Source organism: Mytilus galloprovincialis, chromosome 9 (genome assembly GCF_965363235.1).
Source record: "Mytilus galloprovincialis chromosome 9, xbMytGall1.hap1.1, whole genome shotgun sequence".
Lineage (NCBI taxonomy): Eukaryota > Metazoa > Mollusca > Bivalvia > Mytilida > Mytilidae > Mytilus > Mytilus galloprovincialis.
This window is the reverse complement of record NC_134846.1, coordinates 87327083-87344429: the sequence shown is the minus strand read 5'-3', so window position 1 is coordinate 87344429 and position 17347 is coordinate 87327083. Positions and strand designations below refer to the sequence as shown.

At 31.6% G+C, this 17347-nt stretch overlaps 1 protein-coding gene across 2 annotated transcripts in view; it reads left to right on the top strand.

Moving 5' to 3' along the window:
- The window catches only part of LOC143046267 (uncharacterized), a 172443-nt gene that overhangs the window by 112823 nt on the left and 42273 nt on the right, over positions 1 to 17347 (top strand). For both annotated transcript variants that reach the window (XM_076219342.1, XM_076219345.1), the window contains 6 exons: positions 1545 to 1634; positions 7327 to 9114; positions 11225 to 11908; positions 13311 to 14021; positions 14460 to 14570; positions 15876 to 15983. In XM_076219342.1, the coding sequence (XP_076075457.1) occupies positions 1545 to 1634; positions 7327 to 9114; positions 11225 to 11908; positions 13311 to 14021; positions 14460 to 14570; positions 15876 to 15983 (3492 nt within the window). The remainder of the gene's footprint in view (positions 1 to 1544; positions 1635 to 7326; positions 9115 to 11224; positions 11909 to 13310; positions 14022 to 14459; positions 14571 to 15875; positions 15984 to 17347) is intronic.

The following is a 17347-nucleotide window of genomic DNA, read 5'->3' as shown; positions in this document are numbered from 1 at the left end:
TGATAAAGAATGATAGTACATAGATAAAAGATAGGCAAACTCATAAGTCAAAAATAAGTTGACAACGCCATGGCTAGAAAAGAAAAAAGACAAACAGACAAATAATAGAACAAAACACACAACATAGAAAACTAAAGACGGAGCAAGAACTATAGTTGTTAATTTATGTGTCATTCGGTCTCTTGTGGAGAGTTGTCTCATTGGCAATTATACCACATCTTCTTTTTCATACTTACTGAAAACTGGGGGTGATTTCAGGTACTTAGTAAGGGTAAGCAGATCCTGCTCCACATGTTTCACCCGTTGTGTTGTTCATTTTAGTACTAGTACAAACCCAATGATAGTCTAATTTTGTATAGGTAACATTTGTTTGAAATTGTTGAAATCTCTTGGACCACACAATAATAAGGAAATAAGATAACTAAAGGAAATAAGATAACTAATCTTTTGCTTTTTTTGAATATTTGCATGGTAAATGTTGTGATGCATGGTAAGGCTGAACTTTGTTATGCATTTCTTTCAAGTAAGATTTCTCTGAAGCTTAGTTGAGGATATACAAAGAACCAAAAGAAACTGACAGAAATGAGATAAAATAAATTCCTAAATGTGTCAACCTTAGATCTTCTTTTAAATGAATAAATAAACAAAGTTGGAAGATCACAAAAATAAATCATTGGTTGAAGTCAATTTAAAGGAGCTGAGTGTGAAAATAGGTTGTTTTACAAGAAAACTTCAATGAATGGATTTCTTATTTAACATACAAAATCATTTTTTTAAAGAATGTAGTAGAAGAAATAGATTGTTATTCAGTGATAGTATTGTAACATGGAACCTATGTTCATTGCATGTATAATGTTGGGATTGAATAGATCATGAGACTTTTTCATAAAATTCATGATTGTTTGTTGTTAATCCAGAGCAGTTACATTTTAATATTGTAAAATTTCATTAACATCATTATCATGTTTTACAGGCACCTTTGATTGTTCTCTTTAAATTATATCTATTGACCAATATGGCATCTGTATTGAAAAAAAAATTCTGTAATGCGGTATAGCATAACAAGCAGATAATAAACAGTAATATTTTTCCATTCCTAAGTGACACTAACATTTTCATAGGAGGCAGAGGAAAAGGTTGTTGATGCACACAGGAGCTCCTAGAGCTGTTCCTGTCTGTTTCTTACCTCTAATCTATTCATTTAAATATTGTCATTGTAATCAGTGTATTGCTGTTGTGTATTACTGTTACAAAGTATGACAATTAATGATATGCATAATTTTATTTCATTTGTTCTAATTAGTTACTTGATCAAATATTTTGCTTAAATCTCTTCATAGTTATAAACCGTTAATAATATATGCAAATGTATTTTTAAATGGTGATAATTTTTTTTAGTTTGGTTTACTCTCTTCGCAGATTTATTTTAATCTTGCTGCACATTTATTATTTCTGTCATAATTGTAATTATTACAGTGTAGATATCAACACTATTTTCTGGCAACTTGGGACAAACAAAGTAATTTTTTTTTTGTTCATTACAGAAGAAACCCGTGAAACCTCTCTGGACACCCTTGCTGCTCGTCTGTCTGTGGGTGATGGAACATCAGAGTCCCAGGCAGGAGATGAAACTGGTGTGTAATATATTAATTGTCTTCTGTGTTATATGGTTGTCTGTTATGTCAAAATTTGTTTATTTTAGTGAAATGAACTGAAAATGGCAAATAGGGATATTATATTTATTATGGTTGTAGTTACCTCCCTTGTATTATTCACATCTGTAGAACAATGTATTATATGTGTCAATCTCATTTACTAAAAGTCAAGCATTGATTTGATTTATGTCTTTAAAATTGTTTCTGAATAATGAATTTTGTCAAATTTAAAAAATGATTTATTATAAATGCAAAAGTTTGGAGTTAAGTTTAAGATTAAGAGAAAGATGACTATAGAACTATTGTAGACGTGAATAATTCAAGGGAAACATTTTACAAACAGATGTTACAAAATTTTTACAAAACGTACTAATATTTTTACATAACCGCAACATTTTACAATTATACGCAATTAGCCGATTTTTTTTTATCCCAGTAACACTTTATGAGAATGTTGTTTTTTTAATGTATCAAGTATATACATACATATAATATATGGTAGTTTTATATTTTAGTATATTTTAAGAAGGTTGTAGGGTTATATACATTTCAAACCAGTGCAATTGATTTTTTAGCTAGAGAGCTTTTTATACCTCAAAATATAAAAATATTTTACAGTATTTTACAATTTAATTTTTTACATTTATCTTTTATGATATTGGATCTCTGGGTAAATGCAAAAATAAGGGAACATGACTTAATTCTAATTATTAAATAAGCTTTTAAAAAAAATTGCTTGTGAAATGGTTTTCTATTGAGGTGAATAAAGTCTTGCAAAATAAGTTTAAAACATGCCAACAAAACTAATTTTCTGAGGTTGAATTACGTACGGTTTTCCCAAATTAATTTGTGAGAAGGTTTGTTTTCGAGATTTCGTGAGGTGAATACATCTCAGACTTAAAGCCTCTCACAAACATGAGTAGCATTTACAATAAGTCAACAACAGCAATAGATGCATGTAAAAGACAACTCAGGTCTATAAATAAAACTAATTTTTTTTTTATGAGGCAGCTAAGAAAATTTGTTAATTCTACATGAAAAAGAAGTTTAACTGCTGTTAATTCAAATGTTATTGTTTAAATAGATATATCTTCCGTTGAATTAGATGAAATTTTATTAAATCAGTAGTTTTTGTCTAAATTTTACTGTGATTTGAACCAATTATTTGGTATTGCTTAAGTGAGCTTAATGTTTTTTTGTTTTAATTGCTTAAAGTGAGCTTGAATTTAAGATTTTTTAAACCAATACTCAGAAGTCAGGGACATGGAAAAAAATCTCTTTCTGAAACAATGACGGAATAGATCACTGCCAATATTTATAATATAAGATAGAAATAGTAGATGTATGTTGGAAAACAAGTTTTAATGTAGTCATGATATTCACATGATTATATTAAAAAATTTATCCAAAAGCTTCATATATATTGCTGTGTAAAATTTAGTATAAATTAGAATGAACTTTTAATATGAGCCTGCTTATATCTCTTCTCAAAAAAATACATGTTAGGGTTGGTTGTTCATACTTAGATGTTAGAAAATGTTAACATAGAAAGTATAAGAAGCTATTTCATTAATCTATCAAAACTTAAAGGCATATGTACCAAGTGTATATTGTTTTATTTAAACATGATTACATTTAGATTTGGTTTAACTGAAAGAAAGATTTTTTTCTTCTTCAAAATTTTAAAAATAATGTCAAATATATTTGCAAAAAGGTTTTTATCAGAGAAATCTTAAAACACTGCATGAAGAGATATGAACAGTCTGTAATTATTTCAAATTTTTTTTTAGGGGGGAGGGATTCAGTTTTTCACCAGTAAAATTAATTTATGTAATTTGTACCAAACTTAACTTAAATGAACTGAAAAATAAAATGCAGAAGTAGAAAGATTGTAGTAAACTGTATAAAAAGGTGGAAGTTTTAACAGCATGGTTAGTGTGTAGTCAAAAGATTTACTAATAAAAATGTAAAGCATGGGTTTTATTTGATGTGAGAGTTCAACATATATATGGGGTCAGTTTGACACAGCTGTAAATAATAGATTTAAAACACACTATCTTAAACACTACAAACTTTGTATCTGTAATTTATTTTCCAGTAACATGCATGTCTTACCATATGTGTTTGTAAAAGATAACTTGATGTAAACATGAACAATCTTTGTCATATTAAGCTTTTTGCACTAATCTGTGTTTGTGGCATTTAATAATCCAATAAAATTGGAGAAAGCATCTCATTTTTGCATTGTTTTGTTTGGCAATCTGCTTTGCTCATTGTCATTGAATGGCTGTCCAATCACTGCTCAAGGTCACCTGTTGTCTTTCAAGGACGAGGCTTTAATATGTTTATCTGATGCTTGAAAACTTATCATAAGGAAAGTTTTTTTCTATTTTGTTGTTTCTCTTCAATGTTTTTTAAAATTAGAAATGAGGTGCTTAATTTTACAGGTAAAAGAAATAAAATTCAACCATTTTTTTTTCACTGGTTTCTCTCATTTGCATTTTATTTAGTTTCTTTGTTTCCTATTTTGGTGTTTGGTGTATTTTTTGGTTAGCCTACTAAATTAACAAAAACAGGAATTATTTTAGCCTAGTTTAATTGTTTAGATTAGTGAATACCTCTGAGTAGTGATGGTTTTGAAGGACACTTTTCATAATGAGCAGACCAGAATGTTATGCTTTACTCATTTTGGTTGATTAGCTTTATTTTGTCTCAATGCTTATTTCACTTTAGTTCACTCTCTTTGCTGATTACTTGTTCATTTTGTTTGCTTTTTTAGTATACTTTATTTTGCATGAGTGTGACTTTTCTGTTCTTTGTTCATTTCTGACCATAACTAGAACAAAAAATCTAACAAAACTAACTCAGAAATCACTAAGCATTGGATCATAATACATTTATCAATAAGAAAAAAAACAAAACTTTCAGAAATAATTCATTCCAACTTTGGGTTTAAAACTTACAGATGATAAGACAAATATGTAGGTTTAATTCACAGAACATTAAATATTAGATATTTCAGGTGTTAAACCTAATCATAAAAGTATAATAAAAAAAGACAAGTTTTAATCAAAAGAGCATTACTTACATTAACAGTCTTAAATCAAATTTATAGAAATCTTAAGGAGCAATTTTTGAACTGTAAGGAAATAAAAAATGTTTGAAGAAAGATAATTTTTGAGCATCTCTGTGTCAGATTGGAGTTTTAGTTTTCAAGGTTCTTGGTTGTCTTGTTTTGAGCAGTTTGATTGGACAGTTCAGTATAGCCTCTATCTGACTTCAGACTAGTTTTCTGCTTGTATTGGTATTCTGATACTTGGATTTAAGACAGAAGTTACCAGTTCTTAGTGCCAACTTGTACTACTCTATTAAGCTGATGATCTTCTTAGAACTGGTACAAACATACTGCACCTTTTGTATTGGTTATACTAAAAATTTATATCTCTGCCACGATTTGAATCTCTTGAAACAATACAATGCTTACAATACTACAGATATAATCTGCACTTAGTCTGCGTATATCTCTGTTTTATAGCTGGTAATCAACTATGAAACAGTGTACATTGGTAGTAGTGACACTTGGTAATTATAATGATAATTAAATCCAGAATAAGCATTGACATTCATCAGTTGCCTTATAGAAGGTTCAAACTGATACTACAAGGCTTTTATACCTAAACTGTGATATATTGTAAATAATAAGACAATTATCGTCTAAACAAAAAACGGATAGCTTTAATCCACCACATGAGAGGTAGACAACTTACCATATAGTAATCTGAATGACAAGAAATACAAAGTCAATTAAGAGGCAGGAGGACAATACGTGTGATATCAAAGCCTAAAAAAGCTAAATTTGGGAATGGGGGTAACACCTTTGAAACATATGGCATTATTAAAACATTCTTAAATGTCTTGTTTTGGAAATCTAAACTATTTTAACTGAATTTGACCTTCAAGATGGCCAACAAATATGAATATTGTTCTTAACATGACCACAATGAAAAACAAATTTAGTTACTTTACATTTCACTTTATTCATATTATGGACACGGTCCTTATTTGTTTTGTTTTGAAGATTAAGATTAAGTAGAAGCGAGATAATTTAGGACCTGTAAGCCTCTGGATATATATGCATATCATTATGTATTGATGTATTGATGAAGAGATATTGACCGACATTGACCCTGTTTTCTGGTACTCCAAGAGATTACTGGGGTATAAAGAAATAAAGCAGATTTACACAACTTTACCCAATGTGTCAGTGTCATATTCAGTCATCTGGCATTCTTCAAAAATAGAAATTCTGTGTGTTCTGATATGTATGCACATAAACAAATGTACACGATTCAGTATGGTTTTCTTTGGACTAGTGCAGACATAGAAAAAAGACAGTGCAAATAAAACAAGAAAAAAAAGAAAGCGTTGGATATATCATTACTACATTAGCTTTGTTTAATATATAACTGTCACTACTACCAACCAAACTTTATATTCATATCTATACTCCGACTATAGCTTGAAAAACATCATGCTAGTAGCTTACTTTATAATACAGTTAGAAAGTATTGAGTGAGCACACATTATTATAACTGATGCTGTCTAATAGTCTCTGCAAAGTAGCTATTAGTGTGGAATAATTAGTATTCCAAGAAAGTTACCATTCTGGACTTTAGTAGTTGCAATTACCTCTACTAAATAACATCTTAGGGACAAGCTAGTAGCATATATCACTCGCAACCAATCAAGAAACCTGCTAGTAACTTTCTTATCTACTAAAATGACCTATGAGGGACAAGCTAGAAGCACTTATCCAATCAAGCCATAAGAAAGCAGCTACTTACTTTTCTGTCTACAAAACGACCAATAAAGGACCAGCTTATAGCATATTCCAAAGCAACCAATTGGGGACCAGCTATTATATTTTGCACCTCATTAAAGATCCCTGATGAATAATCTATAGAAAACTATCCCAATTACTAATAAGAGACTAGCTAGTAGCTTGTATCCTTAGTCATTAGCCAATGAAAGATCAGCTTCTGCTCCAGAACGTTCTGCTGTCACTGCTTCCACTAGAGAGCGAGAGTTCATGGCCACCATCATATCTCATTATATGTATGGATCAGCACTGTATGTATCAACTACTTTTATCTTCTTATTAACAAATTTTTTTTCTTATTTTGGTAGCCAGGAAGCATGAATTATTTTTGAGGGATACTATGAAATTCAATTTATTTCTTAAATAGACTCTGCATGATTTTTAATCAAAATAAATTAACAGCATGCTTCCTATAAAAGTCATGTGATACCTCTAGATTTTTTAAGAGTTATTCCTGTATAAGACACACAAAACACTTTATGAAACGTTTGGAATAAAACAAGAATATGGGAAAGATCTGGTTCAAAGTGTTGTCCTGTTGAGTCTTCTGGAACAACTTTTTTATAATGTAGATGTTTTAAATAACCCATCCTCCAGTTTCCTACAGCTGCAAACACAGATAACAGAGTTATGACTTATCATCATAAAACAATCTCAGTAATGCTTAACTTTTAATAGACAGCCTCATTAAACCTGTTTGATTGTATGAATACCAATGTATGTTGTCTAGCATGTATATGTCAGAATGTCTTGTTGTGCACTGTTTAATATTTGCACTAATTCAATTTTCAGGTGTCCATCCAGAAACTGAGATTAGAGAGAAAATTGTACAAGTAGAATCAGAATCTCTTCAATCAGCAGCTCCACCTTTTGAAGGAGTTGACTATGACGCATGTCAAAAAACCACTGAAACAGAATCCATTCAACAAGAACAATATAAAGCAGGACAAGTTGAACCAGACATGGCTCAAATAGTTGAAAGTCTTAGAGAGGATTTAATGCCAGAGGGACGTGATGTTACACGTAAAAGAAAAATGACAACATCTTCATCTTCTTCTTCCGATTATGAATCTGACAAAGAGGTCGAAGGAATACCACAAGAAACAAAGAAAATTTCTATCACTGAAAATGAGGAGACCAAGGCTGAAACTTTAGGAGATGGTGGTAAACCTAAACAGGAAACAAACATAAGGGAGACAATTGATGAAGAAAAGAGAAAAAGTTCTTCTAGTTCAAGCTCAGAAGATGAATCTGATAGGAAAGTTAGACCTCCACCTAGTACAGTAGAAACTGAGGAAGTAAACAAGGAAATAAAAGAGCAACCAGCAGATGCCAGTGGCGATCAGCAGCTACCAGTTAAACAGATAGAGATTACACAGGAAGTCAAATCTAGATTATCATCAAGCAGTTCTTCTGCATCTGAGAAAAGTTTAGAAAGGGATGAAGTTGAAAAAGAGGCTACAAAATCTTCTGAAGAACAGGTTCCTCAAACTAAACAAATTGAGATAACAGAAGAAAGAAAGGAAGTTGTTGAGAAGGTTAAATCAAGGTCATCATCATCTAGTAGTTCATCAACTTCAGAACAAGATGTTGAAAGAGGAGAAGAAACTGTTGAGATGGAAAAACAAGAGGTTATAAAAGGTAATAAGATTCCGCCTGCTAAACAAACTGAAGAAAGGAAAGAAGTCATAGAGGAGGTCAGAACTAGATCTGGGTCATCGTCAAGTAACTCATCTGGAGGTCAAGAAACTGACAGGAAAGAGAACACAAAAGATGTTTTAGAGGCTACTGAACAACAGACTGTGTTTGAAAGAGATGACATTCCTGCATCTAAACATGTTGACATATCTGAGGAAAAAAGAGAGGTTATTTCAGATGTGAGACCAGACAGAACAAGGTCAACATCATCATCTTCTTCAAGGTCATCAGTCTCAGACAAAGAAATTGACAGACAAGAGCAAACAATTGATGTGGTAGAAAAGGTAGTAGAAGTTAGGAAACAACCTGTACATCAAGTATCATCCACCAAGCAAACATCTGACCAATCAAATGAGACAAAACCTAGGTCATCATCTTCATCTTCTAGTTCATCCAGTGAAGATGAGAAGACTGATGTTAAAAAAGATGTGATTGAAGTTACCAAAACAGAAGTTGTTACTAGCCAAATACCACCACCTATACAATCTGAGGGGATGGTTGGATCCAAGTCTCCATCTAGTTCTGATGACGAGGATTCACGACCTGGATGTGAAGTCAATATTACTCAGACAACCGTCATTAAAATAAAGGAGGAAAGACCAAAGACAACTATTCAAGAAATTGAAGAAGAGAATCAAAGTATAGAAAAACATCCTGGATCTAGGTCATCAAGCTCATCTAGTTCAGGTCCTAAATCACCTAAGAGAAAAGGGAGTTCTGGCTCTGATGGTGGGGGTTACAGTTCTGGATCATCTAGCGAAGGTCAAGATAGCAGCTCTAGAGTGTTGTCACAGGTTGAACGTCAAGAACGATTTGAAACTGTAGAGAAGAAAAAATTACTTGGTAGAGATGGACTAAGTACAGTAGAAACTGAAACAGAAGGTATTTTTACATTAGATTGAGAGATGTGTGAAGGGGTAATAGCTGTAGTAACATGTTTGTTGATCTGGCTGTTATTTAAAAGCACTGAATTTAGGGCTTCTTAGATTCAGTCATTTTGTTTTCTGCTGTTGTTGTGTTGGTTTGCTTTTGATTTACTTGAACAGTCTTGATAAAATGTTAGAGTGTGTTATAAAAGTGAAAGTGGAGAGAATGATAAATAGTGGGACATTTGTATTTATAATTAGGAAAAGAGAGAGAATTATAATTGCAAAAATAGGGAGAGAGGTAATATTGAAATGTCAAAATATAGAAAGGGGAGATAATAATTAAGTTAGAATATGGAAACAGGAGAGAATAATAAATGACTAAAATGGGGATAAGGGAAAGACAAACTAAGTGTATAAAAAGAAAAAGGAGATTAATTAAGTGTTAAGAAAGGAAGAGGGGAGATAATTTTAAGTTATACAGATGGGAAGATATGATATAAAAGTTAGATGAGAGAAATTATGTGTTAAAATAGGTTGAGGATAAAATACAGTTTTTATTGAAACTTATCTTTGAATTTATTTAAGATAACATTAAATGCAAAAGAGAGAATGTTATACTAATCCTGGAAATTTATCTGTATTTCTTGATTTATTCATTAAAATGTAGTTTTATAATCTTTTGAATATTATCTATTTTTCTTTTCATAGTGTATCTCTAATGCTTTACTTACATCTTCATTTCCTTCAATAGGATGATTAACCTTTGATTGTACTTTATGATTATAATCAGTAATTATTAAAATATCTGAAACAAAGACATTTATTATGGAAGAATTCAAATATAAAATTTCTAGTAAAGAATTATTCAAATTAACTGGAGACATGAATTATATAGTTTTGGAAAACAAAAAAAAATCAAAAAAAAATCATATGTTTATGTAAATTATTGTGTATTTATAGATAATGAATAGGAATTTGATTTTGGTGATAAGGCAATGGTTTTGTATTTTGAATGAATTTAAAGGTTATATAACAGGTATCTGTTATTTATATCATGATATTAACAATAAATTGTCTATTTAATAATCGTTCATTGGGTTGGAATTATTCACAGGGCTGATTTAAATGTGTAAATGAATGTCTTTATATACAGTGTTATATATTGAAATGGACGTGGTTTATAATTGTATTATATATAATTGACTGGACTTTGAAATACTTTGAATGTGGTAAATGTTACTATATATAGATAACTCACTGCTAGCTTATAATTGATTCTGCTGCTTTACACAGTTAGCTATGTATATTGAAACTAAAAACAAATTTTATCATGACTATTTCTGTGTTTTTTGTTATCAAATGCCTGTGTTTTGATTGGGTAGAACATTGACCTTGGGATGGACTTCCACAAATTAAACAAATCAATTGATATTACCATTGACTGTTCCAGAAAAATATGTGTTTTTGGAGATGCTTTGTTAGAAATCCCAGAAGGCCATACAACTTTTAGATTTGTTTTATATCAAACACCAATAGAATCATAATTTGAAATACCTTCATTGGTCTAATTGATCACATTTTCTGGAATATCTCTTGACACGAACAGGAAGGTCTTCACATTTCAGTCTGTGATATAAGCCACTAGACTTTGCCAAATTATACTGGTAAGATTTTGCAATAAAAAAAAAATGTTCTTAAAACTGGAATAGTTTTCTCTTTTATATTCTGCTACTAGTTTCTGATTTCATCTGATCTTGAACGTCCTTTTACACTCTCTTAGTGTTGTGCATGACTCCTGCACGAGTTGTATATATCTTAACAGTACTTTGTTAGGTTTGGATATATACACATAGATCTAAATGTTGTGTTGTATTCAAGAACTATGTATGCAACTTGGGTATAAAGTTTGACTGAAATCTACAATCTGATGTATAAATGGAAAGTGATGTCTCTTGCATGAGGTTGATACAGGATTCACTGGTCAAACTAAGGCATGACATACTTTTATCTATGGATGGAAGAATGCATTTCAATGGTTAGAGACATCTATTGGATCTACTAACTATTTCTGTGTTGGAATAAACAAATTATTTCATCTAAAAAAAATAATGCACTTTTGACAGCTGACCAATTGATGTTAGATGAAAATTACCAAATAGACCATGATGAGGAAGAATACTTTTCTGGACCTGACGAGATCGTAACAAAAACCTGGAAAATTGATGATGATGGAGAGATAATAAAGGATAAATATCCCCTCATAGATGTCAATGTCAAAGGTAAAAACAGACGGACAGAATCTGTTTCCTCTTTATCTTCGTCATCATCATCATCCACAGAGAATGAGAAGGAAATGTTTGTACAGTGTGAACGCGGAGAAGAGTTTGAAACCATAACAAAACCAAGCTACCGGTACTCTTCAAAAGATATTCCCATCAACATTCCAGATACAGATGTTTGGGACTTTGAGGAGACTCAGCCTGCCAGAGAGGAGGTCTTTGGAGATACTCAGTGTGCTAGAGAAGAGGACTTTGAGGAAACTCAGCCTGCAAGAGAGGAGGTTTTTGATACTCAGTGTGACAGAGGGGAAGATTTTGAGGTTGAAATCAAGGCAACACTTCCTAAGATTAAACCTCAATCCACTGGAAGTTCAAGGTCAATTTTTTCCTCGTCAATGTCTGAATCCAGTATGGGTGGTACAGATGTTGTAGAGGAGATCTATGATTTAGCAAGGCAGGTAGAGAGGGAAGAACAGTATGAAATTACATCACGATCTGTCTTGTTCGCCAAAGATGATATAGAACCAGGTAAAATATGTCCCCTCAATTGATACCCAGGATATAAATTTGTTTACAAGTTGCTTTGGTGTTTTTGTCATCATAATGTTGCTAGGTTGCTTAGATTGCAGTTGGTTCAAGGTCACATTTTGCACTTAACAGGTGTTTTATTATTGCATGGGCAAGGATGGATAGTCTTTTTCTTTTTTTTTTTTCAGATAAAAAATCAATAAAATTCTTATTTATCTGATTATATTAATCAACATTTCTTAAAGGCTTTTACTTAATTATTATAAAATAGAATAGAAAACTAAATCTTATATCATCAATTATAGACATTATAATAAATAAAGATTAAATTTAAAAGTTCCAAACATTGGTAAGTATATTTGGATGAACTGTTCGAGCATTAAATATAACTTAACATATCTTATATGTTTATTACTAACCTAAACTATAATAAATTCACTAAAAATTAACAATTATTTATTATGCTTTTTTCGCTGTTTTTGCTATTTGTTTTATTTTGCTGGCTTTTGTTTCAGGAAACAGTTTACACAAACAAAAAAAGACAAAAAATATGGGGAGAAATGAAAGTTGATTTCAACTAAAGTCAGAAAAATATTGTAGTGATTTGTATAATATATTTTATTATTGTACTATTTCTGTGGTGTATGTTTTTTACCCTAAACATACATTATGAATTTAAAGGAGTTTTCCCTCAATTGACTAGTGTTTCTGATCTATGGAATATAGCTCTGGTAAAAAGTAAAAAAAAAACCAAAACATTTGTAAATTCATATTAGATAAAATTCAGCCAAGAGTTGGTGTTCCTTATGGCTCATTGACCTAAATTTTAACCTTATTTATGTTGAAGTGTTTATTTCCTGTGAATTCAATAAAAGTTATAATAAAGCTTAATTGATTTTTGGCGACAGATTTAATGAAAGTAATATATGAATAACACAGAGTCCTTCTATATTGTAAGTTTAACACAAAAACACGTGTAATAATACAAACTAAATTATTTGAATGATGGCTTAATATACAAAATTATTATTTTGAGAGAAAAAGATATAAAGAAAAAAGCAACATGAACATTTTTCTTTTGCATGCTTTAGTGTATGCTTTCCTGCATGTCATTACCTTTATTATTATTTATGTACACTTAATCACAAGGCTCCAAAGGGTAAAGGAATTATACTTTTCTCAAAATGAAATGACATAGTTTTGATCTTGAAAAGAGTATAAAAAAGAAAATTAAAATGCTCTTCAAATACAAAAACAAAAACAAAACTACAAATTTTCTTTTTTTACCATAGTATGTGTGTTTTACATTGCACGTTATATAGTATTCACTGATTACCCTTTTGGGGTCTCTTACACATGCCTTGCTTGTCAATGTCTTATTTGTCTTGTTCCTTCCTTGCAGTATTTGATGCTAATTTATCTGGTGGACAAAGCATGTATGAAGAAACTTTACCTGATGGCACTGTTGTTAGACACACTAAGATGCACACGATACAGCACCCTTCAGTTTCTGGGGATATTGAATTAGTGGAGGAAGAAGGGCCAGAGAGAGAAGTTGTCGATTATGATGAAGACGAAAATATTTTACCTGATGGGACTGTACATAGAGTGACGAAAATTAGACGACATTCTCTAAAACATATCCATCGCAGTGTCAAATCAGAAGATGATGAAAAGGAGATTTTTGAAGGAGAAGTTGAGGTTCCTGGTAGTACTAGAGAAGAAATTGTAGAAGTATATGAAGATCCACCAAGATTTGTCAAAGACGTGGAAGAAGTAGATGTACGCCAACCAGATGGCTCAATTATCAAACGTAAAGTGACCAGTGGCCGTGTGGTACATAAGATAAAAACTCGCTCGTTATCCATTGATGAATCAGGAAATGTTGAAGAAGAAGAATACTCTGTAGATGAAGTGGTCCCTATGACAGAATCAGCCTTTGCCGAGGGTGTATCTAGTAGCAGCAGTAGTGATACTGTGTCCAGCGATTCAGAGGACGATGACGCACAACAAGTCAGGGCTAACCCAGGTTTTATGAAGGAAAACAGAATGCATGTACATTTCAGATCAGACGAACCCGACTTTGAGGGAGATGACTTTTTACCAGAGCAAGGTAAACCTGAGTGATAACATTGTCCCCCATCACCAGTCAGTGTGTAATCATGGCTGGCCATAAGTAGATTAGTCTTCATAGATTAAGTTGTTATATTGCCGTGTTATAACATTAGTTCCGGTGTTGTCATGATTTGTTAGTGTTTAATGGTAGTTAGATTATTGTGGCTTGAACTCATATATATACCTTACCATTTGCATGGAATTGATGTTGTTTGTCCATATTTTAAAAAAAATACTAAACTGTTAAAAACCCCAAAGAGTTTTTAACTTTATGAAAAAAATGAAGTTAACATGAAATAATATATTGACTATTTTAAAACTTTGTCCTTTTTTAGTTTCTAACTTCTGGTGTGTAATTTTGTATTTCATTATATATATATAGTGTCCATATAACAAAGGGTTTTATCTTATTTGGTTGACATATTCTTTGATTCAGAATTTCATGAGTGTGATGAAAGTGGATTCGCCAAAAGGGACATAACTAAGATCAGCTATGAGCCTCGCCTTCAGGACGAGGAGTCTTCATCATTTGAGGAATATGACGAAGGTAGAATTTCTTGTTTGATTTGAATGTTTTTGTTTGGCCTTGGACTGTACCTAGTGTTTGGTTGAATGGAGTTTTAGATAGAGTTTGTTAGATTTGCTAGACATCATACTGTAGTTTTGATTGGGATGAATATGAATTGTTTGAGTGGATTGCAGTCTAACTGCATGGTTTTCTGTATGCATGGTTCTTAACCTGCAAAGTTGGTTTGTTTTTGTCCACAGAGTTGTTTTTATTTGTGTGAAATGTGAGTTTATGTATGACCCTATGACCTAGACACTCATCTTCATTAATGTGTCCTAGATTTTCTGTGTGATTAAGTCCTGGTTTTCCTTACCTTAGAAACCACTTACTTGAATTGTTCACTAAAATAAATGTAGCAAGCATTTGAATATTCATGTATGTTACTATAGTTTCATGGATCTAATATACTATGGTACTATCATGTTTTGTGGACGTGTAGTTTGGTTATGAATGAATTTCAAAATATTTAGGAAACGTTTTTACCAATAAAATGTTACCCGTTTGAGTTAATCTGTTTAAATAATAAAATATCAAAGGTGGAGGGATTAGCCAAATGAATTATTTGCTTACACTGTAAACATGCCAATGGGTTGAATGAAGAAAGGTATTACTTGCATATAAAAATGACACAATCTGAATAAAGAAAAGAATATGTGTCCATGCTTTGCTTCCAAAGATCTGACAATCCTAGTTGTACTTTTAATTGCAGACTTTTCAGAATCCTTTTGTTTTAAAGCAATGAAACACATCTTTCAAAAATTGTGGGCACAAATTTTTAATTGACTGGTGGAATAATTTCCAGATCAGAGAGTAAAACAGAGTGTTGTCAGATCCTAAGGAAAGCATGAACATGATAGATGTGTATTCTGAGCCAGTTAAAAACAAGTCATACTTAAGACTTATTTTCCAATATACTTTGTTTTTATCTGGACTTTCTCTGATGAATCATTCACTCATTTTCTATTCATGTTATTTTTTCCTATCGAGCAGGTTTAAGATTAGGGATGAATGATATTAACATAGATCTTCTATCTGTCTGATAGGGAGCTCTGAAGAAATCACTTGATTTGGGCATACAAATAGAACATTTTCTTTCAGCTTTCTTGGAGGGGGTTCCATTACACTGTTCATCTTCTGCATAGAAGCAAATACTGTTCGTCTTCTGCATAGAAACAAATGCTTGATGTGTAAAATGATACTTTTGGCTCAGAAAAGATTATACTATGATAGTCTAGGGTGTGATGGTGTGAACTATTTATTATTAATGTGCTGTTTATTTTAAAGAGGACACTGACCAGTCTTTACCCCCAGCCATACTTATAACAGAAGACAACACTATCCCTCCAGAGGAAGGATCCGATGTCCTCGCTTATTTCGGTATCAAAAATCCAGGTCAGAAGATAAAGGGAGGCAACTGACAATGATTAACTGATTATTCTTTTGTTTTGAATCAATCTTTAAATATTTATGCATATTGTTGATAGATTTATTATTGTCCATTGTTTAGATTAAAAAGATAAAACTTATGAGAAGCTAAGTATTCAAGTGCACCGACCTTTTTAACATTTCATTTTCTCACTAACTTTACATAGTAGGTCAACAGTATAAGGCATACAGATTGGATGAAAGTTATACAATGTACATATATCTATATATCATTTGACCTTGAATTGAGAGGTTAGTTTACTCTCATGACCAAAACTCATCAGCTCGTATACCAGTTTAACTTTGCTTGGAAGGAGCACATTTTTAGCTAGATATGCTGACCACGACATCATTTTCATGTTTCAGTGATCTGGTTAAGTTTTCAAGATGAGGTTTGTTTCTCAGTATCTTTACATGATAGTCCACACTATGTACCATTCATATTTCATGATTTCTGAATTTCTTTTAAAAATGGCAAAAAAGGCAAAAAGCAAAAATGAATATAAAGCTATCTTCTTTTTCCATTTTCTGTTTCGGTTTCACATAGAGCTGCAAAGAGGAATAGATGTAAACTGAAAATATATCCTAATAGTAACTTGTCATAGACAGGTGTCAGAAATATCTTTTGGATTGGTCGTTACCACAGTCATAGAAAATACTTTTTCAAGTTCTGCATCATCATTTCCATTGCTTTAAACTTAGTGAATAATGGTTTGCTTCATTTTTGATAGGATTTTTAAGGTATACCTTGTAAAAATAGAAATCGTTTAGTTTTCTGTTCCATTAATAAATTATGATCATTGTCCAAAGTGTATTTTAGACCTAAATAGGCTCCAAGGACTTACTATAAGTGGTCTGTTTAAAAATAAGTTATTCATAACAAAATAGTAAAGAATAATCATTATCATTGTCAGTTTGTTGGTGTGTTAGGTTTCTCTTTGGTGCTTTAGAATGTATGCACTCATCTTGCATCTTTTCTGGTAACATTGGTGCTGTAGATTTGATGAAGGATTGGGGCTCTGTTCAGGGAGAATAGATTGCTGGTTAGCATGGATGGACTGGATTATCTAACCAAAGTAGTTATAAAAAATTAAAAAAGCTTAGAAACTGCCATATTAAGATTCAGTCTATACCCCGCTTATTACCGTTATTATACATTAACCAATACTGAAATTTCGCTCATATAAACAAAATGCTCTATTCTACCCTGCAGTAGTATGCATGATCTGCTTATTGGGATGATTCAAAAATTTAAATATTGTTGAAACTTGTTGGTCTTGCATGGCCATGCTAAAAATTAAAAGTTAGAATTATTAAATTGCTATATAGTT